A 16,996-nucleotide genomic window follows, 5' to 3' on the forward strand; every position below is an offset into this window, starting at 1 on the left:
TTACAGGGAGAGCATGGATCATTTTATATTTCTAAAATATTCCATTTGTAATTTTTAAGTAAGATTACTATAAAATACTAGTATTCTGTTTTATTCATTTGCCTTTTTGAGAAGCCAGGTCCTAAATTAAAATAAGCTAACCTCAAACAAGAGAAAAGTACATACAATACTGGTGCTTGCATCTTAATATTAAAACAGGCTGTTCTTCATTCATCAACATTTTGTTGCTTTAAAAAAAAAACTTCCTATTCTCAGTATCTATACACAGTAAGCAGTCCATAAATATGCTTCAAATAAAAGATGCTACTGACCTTACAGGAGCATAATACAAACTTTTCCCATTATTCCCAATGAAGTGGACAGTTTGCTCTGAATGTTCATGGTTTTAAGCCTTCACTAGGACAAAAAGTACTTGCAAGAATGTTTATTAAAGTTAATTAGTCTTTGAGATTTTGAACACAGAAAAGTTAAAGTATATTTTAATCATTAGGAAGTTTCTAAAAGGAAAGAATACTTAAAACCAAAGTTACAAATTTCAATCTATATAGACTTTAATTTGTGCATTTGTGATAATTTATGACTGCAAAAAACACTTGTTTTCTTAGAATGACATAGTGAAAGGCACATTTCATTTGAATGCATAGTGTACCATTCTAAAATATCCTAATTTCTTTACAAAGTGCTTGAGCAGTCACATACACATACAGTAATAGCAAAATATATTTACACTCTATAAAGCTTAAAATTTTAAATCTGACTAAAATATATATATATTTTAAACTACAAAAAATTAGTGCTTTCTTCAGCTTAATTGTGTAAATAGACCCTGCCTTCTAATTTTTTTAGTGATTGACTTCAATTAAAAAAATTCTGTACACTGTGTAGTTACAAAATGCTGTCAGTTTTTAATGCTAAGAGCCTATTTTAGACATTACTTTCTTTGCTATTTGAGAACCAAAAAAGTGAGCAGACTGTACCTCAAAAGTATTTAGTGTTTTATTTTAATGTTGTATTAACACGGTTTAAATTAAAGCCAGACAATTAAGCTAAGTTCCTCTATTGTCCTTTGCCGAGGAAATTAACTGGCATTTTAAAATAACTTTAAACCACATATTGTTCCCCCATTCTATAAGATTTTCTCCCAAAGGATCTTGGGTAATAAACAATTTGGAAGGTAATATAAATGATCTCTGGACAATTTTAATTGTTCTCAGAGTACAATGAAAAGATGCTAAAACATCCCAGCAAGTATTTATAAATGTTTTTAGCTCAACTCTCCATAAATCAGTGTGCTTTTTCATGTTTCTCATAAGATTTACACCTGAACAATTTTTAAGAGATGAGCTCACTGTAATTAAATAGTTAATTCAGTATGGTTACTTAACAGCTTGCTATTCCTGAGGTATAATGACCCTAACATGCTAAGCACAGGATCAAAGATGCTATTACTAAACTAAGAAAAAACAATAAAGTCATAGATTAGGAGAAAAAAATATAAAATCAAACCAAACCAAAACAAACAAAAAACTACAGGCAAGTGGAAAGTCATGGTTTGTAAAAAGACAACCCTAAAAGAGTATAAAAAGCCACAGACGGATCCTTTGAAGAGTTGTATAAAATATTTCATCAAATTATTTTTGAGACTTTTGAGGTACAGCTTTAGTGTTATAATTCATTTTTTAATAAAATATAGACTGTTTTATCAAAAATATTTATACATTCTGTTACAATATATTGCTTTTGCCCTCAATAACTGCCAATATAAAATCTGGATCCAGTGGCCTAAAATGTACAAATGCACTTAATGTAAATGCTGGAGTTTGAGGTGTCTGCTTGGCCACTGTACAAAAGTGATGAAGTGGTAAAATTAAATAATAAGCCTACAACATAGAATACATTAAAACTTGCACATATACATGTTCACAGCATGTATACAATGATAATCCCTACGGTTTAACCAAGTTATGGTTCCCTTCTACAGCAGACACAAAACCAAGGTGAACTAGGTTGGCAGATGTAGAGTGAATACCAAAAAAAGGGTAATCGGTTCACTGATTCTGGAAGATATGACTGAACATACTGAGCATCTAGACTTTGGGAATGCATACAGGTAACAATATCTTGGTTCGGCTGATTAAAAGTCCTCATTCTTAACATCTTAAGTAAATGCTGATCCTGTTTGTTTCAGCACTGTTTAATAAACAAAAAAAATTGTTTGGCAAGCAGCTCTGTTGGAAAGCTATAAGCCTGTTACATGATTGATAAAAAAGGCAATATAAAGTTTTCTCCTAATAAATATAGAACATTTATAAAATAAGACATCAATTCATTCTGTTTTTTTTTTAAAAAATCAAGCCCCAAGTTGTATACAAACTGCCACGGTTTTTGATATTACAGTAATGTCTTTTTTTTTTTTTTAAAAAAGGAGCATTTGCCTTATTCAAACAGAATCATACTTTGTGTGAACAGTAATAGCATTCCAAGCCCTTTTTTTCTTTTTATAAAACATAGTTAAGTGATTAACTTTCCTTCCACTTAAGGCGGGCATATGGCAAAGCTAGGGACTATAAAAAAGTGGTTTTTTTCTTTCTTTTTTAAAATAGACTATTGATCCAAAAGTATTCGTGATGGATTTTCATGGCCGATGTTCACTCAACTTAAACTCCATGAAACTGTTTCCAGTGCTCATATTTACGCTGAAGTACAATGAGAAGCCACTTTTGAAGAAGTATTAGAATGGTACTTTTAAACAAATCTTCACGTGTTTCAATAAAAACAACAACAACAAAAAACTCAGAAGCTATTGGTGGCACAGAGAGCAAATGAAGGGTTGCTATTTTTAAGAGGTCTTCTTGTGAGTCAGCTTGGTTTCGCAGTGTCTAGCAACTTAACACCAATCAGCAATGTAGTCAAAATCTCTGAACATTTCCTGCTCCTCTTCCGAAAGTATCCTTGGTTCTCGAGGTGGAGTCAGAATAGGTGCTTCTGAGGTAAATTCATCATCAAAATTACTAACATCTTCTCGTCCTCTTATGGTAGGTATAAATGGTGGCTTTACTTTTTTGTCCATCAGAGCGCTCCAATCAATTAGCTGGATCATAAAATAAAAAATGACTAGTTTAGTTTGTTACATCTAATCGCTCTAGTTTCATAAAAAATTTTAAATAGTCACACTTACCCGGAAAAATGGGTGCTTTTTTACATCCTCTGCATCTTTCTCGCTAGCCCCAAGGCGCCGTTCAGGATTTCTTCTTAACAGCTAGCATAATGTAAAATAAAAAAGTTAAAATAAAACCAATAGAATAAAATTCACTGATAAGGATTATTACTTTAAAAAACTTAGATATATTTTGTCTTTTTTTGTCTAAGCCATGCAACATTTATGAACTGAAAAACAGCTTTTAAAGTTCTACTGGGAAATTTTCTTTAGTATAAAAAATTAAAGTAGTCTTTAAAAAATTCTTATCCTTATTTTAATTCTTACCCTTCTCATTATAGAAATGGCTTCTGTAGATAAGAACCTTGGATACCTTACTTCATCATTTACAATACTGTCAAAAACTTCCTCTTCATCATCACCAGGAAAGGGAGACTAGAAGAAATACCTTTGAGTAAGTTAAAGCAAGTTTTAAGGCAGTAAAATCTTATCACCCATTCAAAGTACAACCCAGATCCAGGCAGTGAAAAAGAAAAAACAGACAAAACAACAACAACAACAACAACAACAAACCCATGCCTACCAAAACAACAACAAAAGAACTACAAGAAGTGACAACAGATATGTATCTATTACAGAGGGAATACACCATATACTCTTTCTGAAATCTTTAAATTTTATAGACCCTTATAAAAAACTTGTCTATCTCATATATGATATGACTTTTCATTTAATTTCATTCCATTCCATTCCATTTTATTTCATTCACTCAATCACCTATTTGGCCAGACAATTTTTAGTGTCTAACAGACAGTAGGGAATATTTAGATAATAGATAAATCCTGAAGAACCTCAATCTTGTGGAAAGACAGAAGAAAATGGATAAGGTTAATATGGTAATAAATGTTATAATAAAGGAAGGCAATCTGCGGAAATACATCAGATATAAATGTGCTTTGGATTTTAAAGTCAACAGTAAATTAATGGTGGTAAAACACAATTATGGATTGGCAAGCATAATGACTGTATTAAGAAGCAGCTGCCAACAAAATTAGACTGAAAGGAACCCAAAAAGCACACATTGCCAGGCATTTTTAATGTTCTAAACACAAAAAGTTTTAGGGCATTTCCATAAGCTCAGTATTAAAATCATTTTTTATAATGACCCTGAGACATAAAAAAGTAGTTACATTATATTCAGTATGACAATTTGATTCACAAACAGATAAACTTTCAACTATGCTAAAAACATGTCTATCAAATGTGACTGCCTGCCTCAGAATTTCAGATGGCTTAAAAATCACTCAGTCATTTTTAAAATCAGGAAACAAATGTCTAAATATCATTTAATTCCTTAAAATCACTGAAATGAATTAGTATCTTGAACCTTATTTTCTCACTGGCTATTGAAGAAATATAGGCTTACTTAGCCTCGTTAGATTTGATTTGGCTGCTTGCTTCCAATTAAGTTTTAAAGAATAATAAGCAGAAAGCAATATCCAGGGAAAGTGAGCAATCTTTAAGAATCTGTGAAAATAAATTCAGAATCCAACTTCTTAAGGCTGAGCTTCTAATCTTGCTCACAGCTAAGAAAATTTCAAAGCTTACAGTTACCAAAACCTTAGTTTGTTCATTCACTCACTCAAAATACATAAATAAAATATACTACGTGGGACAATGTAGTACACTCAAAATACATAAATCAAATGTACTACATGGACAATCTAATTTCTTCTGGGGACTGAAACAGTAAGTCAGGAGAAAATTTTATTTTACTAGGATTCTCAATGGGAATTTCAATGGATAATACAAAGACAGCACTTTGGTCTTCTGCTTGAACAATTTTTACTTGAAAACTCATTCTACAAGTCTGAACAGCAAAGAAATATCTATACATTTGTTAAAATATGTAGTATCTTTTTTCTGCAAATAGACTGTAAGCAAACAGGGCTAACAACTGAAAGCTAACAAATGTGTTTTAAGCACATTTAAAGGAAACCAATAGTCTGTTCAGATGTCAACACTGACAGTATCTAAAACCATGTCCAGCATTCTGTTCAATCTCTCTGGTATCTTCACTCCCATCTGAGACAGGAAAAAGGGGACTTGTGATGTTTGTTTATTCCTGGAGTCTTTCCAGTAATCAAAACTAGTAGAAGTATACAAATCTGAACATGTATAATATATCCGGCGAGTTTACAATTATTTGTAATAATAGAGAAATCTGACATAAACTTTAGCCACACCTTACTTTCATCATAGTTAAAAAGGAGTTATCACTAGCGTTTCACTAATGCTATAAAATTATGAAGTAGACTGATGAGTTTTAAGTTTAGTTCTTTTCCCAGCTACCCTCTTGTGGAGATACTAAAAAGAAATTGCAAGAAACAACTGTGAAGAAATAGCCAGATCCACTGTCTTTTATCTTCTAGGTAATTAAGAGCTCAATCAATTAGCTCTTTTAAAAAATATGAAACAAGAGCTTCCTTGTTTTCTGCCAAACCCTCCAGTGGCTTTATAATAGGAGGGAGTAGATTCAACTGGATTAATTCTACAGTATTTTGTAATAAACTCATATTTTGCACGTCATCTCTAATATGGAGAGTAAATTTTAAGCAAGCACATAATTGAATCTCATAAATCTCATACTTACTTGACTATTACATGAAACAAAACCAAAAAAACCCTCCAAAATGTTACTGTTAAAATAAAGGAAGGGGGTGGGGAGGAGTTCAAGTATGCCAGAGCTTACAGCAGATTAACTATTTTATGAGAACTTCTGGCACTCTCAGAAAGTAAAAGCCACTGTGGACTGGAGCTAAAATAAATCTTTCCAACCTAAACACTGCACAACAGCTTTTCTAAATAGAGGTGAAAAATTCAGATCTGGACCACTAGTCTTAAAAGAACAGAAACAAGGCTAGATGAATTGAAGATCCTGTCCTGGAGCAGCAAAGCATAATGCTTTAGATATGTTCTGGAGCCAGAGTGACAAGGTTAAAATTCCAGCTCCACCATATGAGAGCTGTGTGACTTTAAGCAAGTCATTAATCTCTTTGTGTCTCTATTTACACCTCCGAAAATGGGCATAAGATCAGTACTGAGCTTATTAAAGGCTGTTGCAAAATTAAATGAACTAATATTTAAGGCATACAGTACAGTGCTTAGCACATGATAAATTTTAATTAGTCATACTTCTCCTCCTTTTCCAAGGAATCCACTTCAAATTGACATACCAAAAGGGGCTATCCATCCGGCGAAACTAAAACCATTTGTTTGGGGTAAATGCCAATAAATGACAAGCATAGAACAAAACTTTAGAAATTTCTGATATTCAATTTGATAATTTGTTCATTCAGCACTAACTTCTTCAAACTTACAAGTGTACAAGGGAGGTTGCTGGCATGGGGAAACTGCAGAATAATGAACCAATCCCTTAAAATAATTTTTCTTGCATCTCCAGTTCAAGTCCCTTCAAGTAATCTTCAATTACTTATTAAAAGATTTACTCTTTCCCAATTTCACCCCAATTCAACATTTCTAACAATTTATAACATAATAAATTATTAGTCTCCTATTATTGCCTTAACATAACTCACTGTTTCCTAATAGTAATAATTTCTATGTACAACTCAATTATCCTCAGAAATTTAAGTTAATCTACAGAAAACAGTAGGAAAAAATGCGAATTTTTTCAACTCTACCATTTTTTAAGGTAACACTTCTTTCATTTTTTTAAAATTATATTTTATTTAACAATCTAGGAAGTTCACAGCCATCAGCAGTTCTATAGCAACTTCAGGTGCAACTGGGAATTCAGGAATCTCGGTGGAGCTGTTAGTGTAGCAAATACTTTTGATAGCACATGTGAAGGTATCTCTCTCAAATTGACCTCATTGGTTTCATTCTCAGCAAATTGACCTGGGCCACTCAACATGGCTTTTATTGTGCTGATGTTAATGTACGTTCTGTTTTTACAGTAAATTCATGGCCATCGGATGATATCAATTTGACATACATGGCATCAGGGCCTTCACAGCTACCATAGGTTTTCTCCTCTCTCCATCCATTTTGTTCTTACGAAATTCTACTTTGCTTCCCCAGGAACTTCAGTAGTTTCCTGGTGAAGCAAGGATGCAGAGTGTGTTGCTCAGACGGAAGTCTGGAGGAAGTCAAAGGTAACATTTATTTCTGACCAATCTATAGTGGGCTTTTCTTTACAGGTACAGAGTACATTCTTTTTATTAGTCTTTCTGTTATTCCATTCCCTATAAAATGACTATGTCTTAAAATCAGAAAACATAATAAAAGTACAATACTGAAATACAAGGAACTATTTTCAAAGCACTGATAGTGCATTCCACAAACCACATAAAAATCTTTATTGAAGGTATTATAGAAAGATAGCTGACTACTAGTATACTATAAATATTTATAAAACTTAAATTCCACTCATACTGAAGACAGTATTAGGTGGTTTTATAAATGACATGCTTTATTATTTCAATCATCCTTCCTCTGTTCTCTTACCTATTTCACACTGCTTACCTCACCAACAAGCATTTCATATATAAGCACGCCAAGGCCCCACCAATCTACAGCCCTTGTATAAGAAGTTTCTGTTAATACTTCTGGGGCAAGAAATTCAGGAGTGCCACAAAATGTGCTTGTTCTATCTCCATATCCCATTCCTGGAAAAGATAAAATGTAAACATTTGTTAGCAAAGAAAACAAATCTAGCATAAAAAAAAAAATCAAAGCTATCTTTGGGAGGCAAAATTAAAGTTGCACATTTGTGCATGGTGAACAAATTCAGACATATCTAAGACATTTCAAGAAAACAGTAAGGACTGGTATAGCAAAAACTGCAATAGCAACTATACTGTCTAATTAATGGGTAAATAGAAATAAGATATCCATGTTTCCTTTCAGTTACTTTTTCTTCTTGTCATTACAAGGGAGCTAAGAAATTATAACAAAATGAACTGATTGTGAAGTTCCATTATCTTTCCAATTCAATCTTAAATAAGTTTATTTACTTCATTATAAAATCAACATTCTAAAAAAAATGTTTCAAAAATACCAAAAAGCAAACCCTTGGATAATCAGAAGCTGACCAAATGTGTCATATAATACAGAGAGATAGGGCCGTGTGCAGTGGCTCATGCTTGTAATCACGGCACTTTGGGAGGCCGAGGCGGGTGGATCACCTGAGGTCAGGAGTTCAAGACCAGCCTGGCCAACATGATGAAACCCGTCTCTACAAAAAAAACAAAAACAAAAATTAGCCGGGCATGGTGGCTCCCGCCTGTAATCTCAGCTACTCGGGAGGTTGAGGCAGGAGAACTGCTTGAACCTGGGAGACGGAGGCTGCAGTGAGCTGAGATTGTGCCATTGCACTCCAGCCTGGGTGACAAGAGCAAAACTCTGTCTCAAAAAACAAACAAACAAAAAACATATATATATCTCAATATATATTACATATATAGAGAGAGAGGAGGGGACGGGAGGGGACGGGAGGGGAGGGGAGGGGAGGGGAGGGAAGGGAAGGGAAGGGGAGGGAAGGGAAGGGGAGGGAAGGGAGAGTACAGGTTGAACATCCCTAATCCAAAAATCCAAAATCTAAAATGCTTCAAAATCTGAAACTTTTTGGGCACCAACATGATGCCATAGAGAATTCCACAAGTACTTAACACAAGATTAGTTTCATGCACAAAATTATTAAAAATATTATATAAATTTACCTTCAGGCTATGTATAAGGTATATATGAAACATATATAAATTTTGTGTTTAGACTTGGGTCTTGGCCTCAAGATATGTCATTATTTATATATGCAAATATTCCAAAATCCAAATAAATCTGAAATTCAAAACATTTCTCATTCTAAGCATTTTGGATAAGAGATACTCAGCCTGTATTAACATTTTGGCTAACTAGTTTTTAAATATATGTTCCTCATAATTTATTAATATGTTAATCAAATATATAGTCTACATATTGAAGATATTATCTCTATGTATTCCAAAGTGTTAAAAACTTGTCATAAGTGTCATCTTTTTAAGAATTTTAAAGAAAAGCTCTCAATCCTAAATTAAGAATAATTAGGTATGCATATATAGTGACTATAAAATAGAAATGAATGTGTGTCTATGAACCAAGACCTGAAGGGCACAATTAGATACATCAGCACACTGGAGTGGAGAAATTTTTTTTTGGCAAAATTTCTTTAACACTATCATAATGATTTTTATTTTCTTCAATAAAATATTATTTAAAAAAACAGTGATATAGTATTAATATCTATATAAGTTCTGCACCAGCCTTTTAGTAACTTGGAGAAAACTAGGAAAAAGTTAATTAACGAAGAAATATAACTTATGTTTCTTGTAGACTGGTAAAACTCCATGGAAGTGGTTAATATCAGGCTCTAGATTAATAAATACCTGGTTTAAGTTCCAGTTCTGTCATTTGTTAACTGTGGGAGGTTGGGAAAGTTGTCTAACATCAAATTCTAGGTTTCTTCATCTGTATATGAGAGTTAATAATACCATCTACCAGTGTGGAATGATAAGACAAGGAAGACTCAGAAGGGTGAGGAGGTGGAAGGGGGGTGGATAATGAGAAATTACTTAATAGGTACAATGTAGGTTATTTGGGTGACGAATATCCTAAAAGCCTTGATTTCACCACTATGCAATTTATGCATGTAACAAAATTGCACTTCTACCCTATAAATTTATATAAATAAAAATAAAATAAAAAATAAAACATTTCCTCCAAAAAAACTATCTACCTTCATACGATTGTTATAAATTACAGGAGATATGCATATGAAGCATTTGGCAAAATTCTTGGCACACGGTAAGCACTCAAAAGTTGTTAGCTATATAATCTACTAAACATGTTTTTATGATAATGCATTAATAAGTCTGGTTATTCAACACACATATTTTCCGCACCTTTTATGTTCTAGGCACCTGTGTCAAGTAGCGGGAACATAAAAACGAGAGTAAGACACAGTCTTTAAGGGGCTTACAGGAGACTGGAGGAAAATGGATATTTATTGATAATTTTATAACAACAAGGGAAGAGCAAGATAATGTAGAATAGTGAAGAAGGGCTCCTAAAGCAGACTTGGGAGTTGGGGTAGTAAAAGGGAATCTCTGGTAACTTGCCTGTAGAGGTTACACTTGAGTTGAATGACAAGGATGAGCAGATGTTAGTCAGCAAATAGAGTTGGGATGGGTGACAGTGCTAGAGGGACATAGACTATAAGCAGTTCATTGTTGCTGCAGCAAAAAGTACTAAACAGAGAGCAGCAAGAGATGTGGCCGGAGAGGAAGGCAGGCAGATCAGTAACGGCACTGTATGTCACCTTATCCTAGCCACTGAAGAGTTTTCAGCAGGTGTGTGCCATGGTCCGATGTGTATTTATATGGACTCCTTAAGCAATTCAGCAATTACATGGCAGGTTGATTTGGGATAGAAAAAGACGAGAAATAGGAACAATTAGGAGATTATTATACCTGTCTTGTCAAAACAAGATAATGGGTGGCAGGAGCTGACTGGAAATGATAGATTTCAGAAATATTCAGGAGGTTAAGTGGCAGTAGAATTTTGTGAATAACTACATACGGAAAGTAGAGAACAGGATAGAATGCAAGATAATTCCTTACTTTCAGATTGAAGGCTGAGGGGATTGTGATATCAACACCCAGACTATCTGCGGAAAATAAATGATTTTTGTTTGGGTAGTGTTTGAGGTGTCTCTTCACTATTCAGGCAGAGCTGTCTAGTAGACAGTTGAATATATATCTTTGGAATCCATAGGAAAGGAAATAATAGATTTGGGAGTCATTAGGATATAGCTGCTAGTCAAAAAATTGCAGTGAAGAGCAGCCGGCTAAGGAGAGATGCTGAGAAACAAAAGCATTTAGAGCAACAGTGTCCAATAAAAAGAAGCCCAGTCAAGAAAAAACTTACTTGATTCAGCAATTAGGTCAGTGGGTATGTGATGGGCATATATCTACAGAGTTCATTCATTTATTCATCCAACTACTTATTAATCAAACACTTACTGAATACTTAAGACGTACCATGCACTGTGTTATGCACTATGGAAACAAAGCTAAATAGCAAACAGAAGCCACCAGTGCAGAGGGAGATAGACAATGTTAGTACTAGTAAACAGAAAGAACTATGTCCATTTTTTTATAATTGGGGAAATAAGACTCAAAGAGGTTAAAACTAAGTTTTCCAAAGACAAACAGCAAATAGTGGCAAAGCCACGATTCAAACCTAGAACTGTTTGGTGCCTACGCCCATGATCTTTATCCTTTCTTATGTTACCTCTGATTCAAATTTCCCCAATTTACTTATTTACTTTTGAATATACAAAAAACATACATGAGATACCTATCTCTACTTATTTTCTATTTTTAAATGTTTCAACTTTAAGCAGCTGGAAGGAAATTATCAGGCCTATGAAATTCACTGTGTACAGTCTCACCAGAATAAACGATTTTGGTGCTTAATCAATACTTCCTTAAAGTAGTGACAAAATTATTAATCACACAGAGAAGCTTACTATGATTTCTATACATCTAACCTTATTTGTATTCAGAGAACAAATTCTTAATGTGATAATTAGGTTATATAAGCAATGTTTTCATTATATCTACAATGTCTTAATGAAGAATAAAGTTAAAAGTACAGTTTGTTTTCCATAGACAAACTTGAAAACTACTGATGCACAAAGAAACAGTAATTTTGAATCAGAAAAGAAACTTAAAAACATTCAATTACCTTCTTTGCAAAGACCAAAATCAGCAATTTTCACAAAGCCCTCTGTATCTAGCAATAAGTTATCCAATTTCAAATCTCTGTTCAGGATAAAAAGATACAGCATAAAAAAAAATCAAAGAAATCAGTAGGTTATACAGTTAAAAAAATAATTGCAATTGGAACTGTGTTTTCTCTTTATTAAAAATGGGATTTCCAAGTTATGATTTGAGATTTAAATACTATAACACAAACATTCAGTTTTCTTCCTTTTGGTAAGTTTATTGCTCTATATAAGGTAGCTCATGAGAAATTCTTCTCCTGTTACATAAAAAAGGAAAAATGTATTTAATTTGTTATTTGTGATAATCTAATTTAATTCTTTTTTTTTTTTTTTTTTGAGACAGAGTCTCACTTTGTCACCCAGGCTGGAGTGCAATGGCGTGGTCTCAGCTCACTGCAACCTCCGCCTCCCGGGTACAAGCGATTCTCCTGCCTCAGCCTCCCGAGTAGCTGGGACTACAGTCGCGTGCCACTACACCCGGCTAACTTTTGTATTTTTATTAGAGAGGCAGTTTCACTATTTTGGCCAGGCTGGTCTTGAACTTCTGACCTCGTGATCCGCTGGCCTCAGCCTTCCAAAGTGCTGGAATTACAGGCATAGGCCACCACACCCAGCATTTTTTTTTTTTTTTTTTTTAAGACAGAGTCTCACTCTGTCACCCAGGCTGGAGAGCACTGGTGTGATCTTGGCTCACTGCAACATCCACTTTCCAGGTTCAAGCAATTCTCGTGCCTCAGCCTCCCAAGTAGCTGGGACTATAGGTGCCCACCACCAAGCCTGGCTAATTTTCTTTTATTTACAGTAGAGATGGGTTTTCACCATGTTGGCCAGGCTGGTCTTGAACTCCTGACCTCAGGTGATCCACCTGCCTCGGCCTCCAAAAGTGCTGGGATTACAGGTGTGAGCCACTGCACCTGGCCAACTTAATCCAGTTTTAAAGTTTGCTTATATACCATCCATAAGAAAGAATTGTAAAGTTAACAGTATTAATAAGGCATCAGAGGGCAGGTTTCATCTTCTGAAAGAATAAGAGAAAGCTATCCATCCATACTAATTGTTTACAAATTAGGCAAACTGACAATATTTTATCCATTTTTTTCAATTTATTTTTTATTTTTGTGAGACAAGGTACTCACTCTGTTGTCTAAGTGGAGTGCAGTGGCATAATCACAGCTCACTGCAGCCTTGACCTCCCAGGCTCAAGGAATTCCCCCACCTCAGCCTCCTTAGTAGCTGGGACACAGGCAGATGTCATCACTCCTGGCTGATTTTTGTTATTTTTTTGTAGAGACAGAATATCACTATGTTGCCCAGGTGGTCTCAAACTCCTAGACTGAAGCAATCCTCCCACCTTGGCCTCCCCAAATGCTGGAGTTACAGGCATGAGCCACTGTGCCCAGGAAACATTTTATCCGTTAGGTAAAACAACCTTATCATGAAAACATCATTAGAACCTTACCGGCTGGGCATGGTGGCTCACAACTGTAATCCCAGCACTTTGGGAGGCCGAGGCGGGTAGTCACCTGAGGTCAGGAGTTTTAAGACCAGCCTGGCCAACATGGTGAAACTCCATCTATACTAAAAATACAAAAATTAGCTGGGCATGGTGGCGGGCACCTGTAATTCCATGTACTCAGGAGGCTGAGGCAGGAGAATCGCTTGAACCCAGGAGGCAGAGGTTGCCATGAGCCGAGATTGTGCATTGCACTCCAGCTTGGGTGACAAGAGCAAAACTCCGTCTCAAAAAAAAAAAAAAAGCTTAAATAATCCAATGTTTATAGTCTTCTAATTCTGACTAGCCTTCTCATAATCTGCTTGGTCCTGGGCAGTGAGTGTTAGTCAAAGTGTGGTTCACAAACTAGCTGCTGGGCCACGAATTACAGAGATCAGCTACATCACCAATACACTATTTAGTTCAGTTGACAATAAGGCTTCTTAATGAGGGAAGCAGTGTGATGTTTTACACTCTAACACAAGCTACTTGTCTCATCATGGACACGTTTTTAGTAGTATTGGTCTATAGAGGTTTTCTGCAATGAGTCGTTTGAATGCAAAATATTCACTAGGATGAATATTGTTGAGAAATGCACTATCATAGACCAACTCATAATTTGACTATTTTAATTAGAAAATGTGCTATGGACTAGGAAACAAAAAGTTCATCATATAATCATAGTGCTAACCACATGTCTTTCAAAATTGGGGTTTGACTTACAGGTGAAGGAGAAAACTAAGAAACTGGTTAAACATAAAATGTTTAAGAAAAACAAAATACTATCTTTAATTCTAAATCAAACCAAAGCAAGCCATTAGAAAAAATTAAAAATTAACTTACCTATAAACAATTTTGTGTTCATGTAAATACTGCAACCCAAGAACTACACAAGCAGCATAAAATCTGTTTGAAGAATTAAATCAACAGGAGTTTAATAAATTTTATTGCTCTTGAATCCCAGCTTATATGTTTATACTTCAAAGCAGACCTATCATTAATTTATTTCACAAATATTTATTTAGTCCCTACTATGTATCACATTGTGCTAGATATTAGGGGTAAAATTTAAAAATGAGAAAAGTACAGTCTTGACAATGGAAGCCATTAACTTTGCCTAGTGGAGTCACTGAGAACCTCAGAGGGGACATTTGATCTGGTTCTGCAGGAGGAATTACAATATAACATAAGGACAAAGGACAGTGTGACAGGCAGAAGTTTTGTAGGGGAATAATAAAGTACTTACCTGAGAGAAAAAAGAAATAGAGGTGCAAAAGGCGTAACATGTTTGATAACAAGTAAGTTTGGTGTGGCTGAAGTAAAGGATGGGTGTATCTGGGGACGAAGTAGGAGATTAGGCTGAAAAGATATCCTGGGCGAAGGACCTTGAATGTCATATTATGGATACTGAAATTTTTTCTCTTAGTGACAGAGAATCAAACCATTTTAATCAGAGGAGAATGATGGCATTTATGTTAAAAGTTTTCTGGTAGCAATGCGAAGGATGGAGAAGTAGGTAGAGATCCAGAGGAAAAAAGAACAGATAAGGCTTTTATCATAGTATAGATGAAAAGATCATGAGAACATCCACTGTAGTGGCAACAGAGAGACAGATTCACAAAAACTTAAAAATTAGCATGACAGAAGGTGGTATCCCATTACAGGATAAGGAAGTGGGAAGAACTAAAGGTAACTTTCAAGGTTTCCATCTTAGAATGAACAGATAAAGAAACATAGAGGTAGCCAAGGTTGTGTGACAAAACTAAGTTTGGCATTTGACAGGTTGACTTTGTCTGTGGGGCAGGTGATGATATGTAAAAGCTGGGTATGCAGGTTTGGATCTCAAAAAACCTGGGTCGAGAGAGAATAATTCTTGAGGCGCAGGACCATGTTTGACTTTTTCAATTTTTATCCTAAATGCATTAGCATAATGCCTAATATACATGATAGGCTTATTGAACAAGGAGGAAATAAATAGATTTAAAAATGCAAATGTCTTCAGTGTAGAATAGCCTATGAACAGACCCTTAGGATAATTAGTTTTTAATTATAAAAGTAATAACATGAATATTTTCTCTATAAAACGTAATATGCTTCTCCAAAGTACACTATTTAATCCATCTATCTCCATCTCACCTCATTCCACTGCCGTTCATACAGATAACAATTCTTGTCACTTTAACGTTATTCCAAACTTTCAGAATATATTTACATTCACATGTAGATAATATAGCTATGTTTTATATTTACCTATTTTTATTAAAAATGGGTCAATAATTTTTACTTATTTATTTTATTTATTTTTTTTGAGATGGAGTTTTGCTCTTGTTGCCCAAGCTGGAGTGCAATTGCGCAATCTCAGCTCACCACAACCCCCACCTCCCGAGTTCAAGTGATTTTCTTGCCTCAGCCTCCTGAGTAGCTGGGATTATAGGCATGCGCCACCACGCCTGGCTAATTTTGTATTTTTAGTGGAGACGGGGTTTCTCCATGTGGTCAGGCTGGTCTCGAACTTCCGACCTCAGGTGATCTGCCCGCCTCGGCCTCCCAAAGTGCTGGGATTACAGGCGTGAGCCATGGTGCCTGGCATTTTTATTTTTTTCTATTTATTTATATATATATATATTTTGGTTTCTGAAAAGATTTATTTTGTTTGATTTATTTACTTTTAAATTATACTTTTAAGTTCTGGGATACATGTGCAGAATGTGCAGGTTTGTTACATAGGTATTCACGTGCCATGGTGATTTGCTGCACCCATCAACCCGTCATCTACATTAGGTATTTCTCCTAATGCTATCCCTCCCCTAGCCCCCGACCCCCGGTGTGTGATGTTCCCCTCCCTGTGTCCAGGTGTTCTCATTGTTCAACTCCCACTTATGAGTGAGAACATTCAGTGTTTGGTTTTCTGTTTCTGTGTTTGTTTGCTAAGAATGATGGTTTCCAGCTTCAACCATGTCCTGCAAAGGACATGAACTCATCATTTTTTATGGCTGCATAGTATTTCATGGTGTATATGTGCCACATTTTCTTTATGCAGTCTATCATTGATGGGCCTTTGGGTTGGTTCCAAGTCTTTGCTATTGTGAACAGTGCTCCAATAAACATACATGTGCATGTGTCTTTACAGAATTTATAATCCTTTGGGTATATACCCAGTAATGGGATGGCTGGGTCAAATAATATTTCTAGTTCTAGATCCTTGAGGAATCACCGCACTGTCTTCCACAATGGCTGAACTAATTTACACTCCGACCAACAGTGTAAAAACATTCCTATTTCTCCACATCCTCTCCAGCATCTGTTGTTTCCTGACTTTTTAATGATCGCCATTCTAACTGGCATGAGATGGTATCTCATTGTAGTTTTGATTTGCATTTCTCTAATGACCAGTGATGATGAGCTTTTTTTCATATGTTTTTTGGATAAATGTCTTGAGAAGTGTCTGTTCATATCCTTCACCTACTTTTTGATGGGGCTGTTTTTTTTCTTATAAATT

General features: G+C 35.0%; 1 protein-coding gene and 1 pseudogene across 4 annotated transcripts in view; both read right to left on the reverse strand.

Annotated features, from left to right (window-relative positions):
- Positions 1 to 461: 461 nt before the first annotated feature.
- Positions 462 to 16,996, reverse strand: part of PKN2 (protein kinase N2) — a 157,601-nt gene continuing 141,066 nt past the window's right edge. For all 4 annotated transcript variants that reach the window (XM_055116457.2, XM_003808386.5, XM_008960474.4 and 1 more), the window contains 6 exons: positions 14,341 to 14,403; positions 11,966 to 12,042; positions 7,706 to 7,848; positions 3,485 to 3,592; positions 3,179 to 3,259; positions 462 to 3,091 (listed from right to left, as the gene is read on the reverse strand). In XM_055116457.2, coding sequence (XP_054972432.2) covers positions 2,888 to 3,091; positions 3,179 to 3,259; positions 3,485 to 3,592; positions 7,706 to 7,848; positions 11,966 to 12,042; positions 14,341 to 14,403 — 676 coding nt within the window. In that variant the 3' untranslated portion in view covers positions 462 to 2,887. The remainder of the gene's footprint in view (positions 3,092 to 3,178; positions 3,260 to 3,484; positions 3,593 to 7,705; positions 7,849 to 11,965; positions 12,043 to 14,340; positions 14,404 to 16,996) is intronic.
- LOC134729611 (elongin-C-like) lies at positions 6,904 to 7,679 on the reverse strand (annotated as a pseudogene).

The sequence above is a fragment of the Pan paniscus genome, chromosome 1 (assembly GCF_029289425.2).
Source record: "Pan paniscus chromosome 1, NHGRI_mPanPan1-v2.0_pri, whole genome shotgun sequence".
Taxonomy (NCBI): Eukaryota; Metazoa; Chordata; class Mammalia; order Primates; family Hominidae; genus Pan; species Pan paniscus.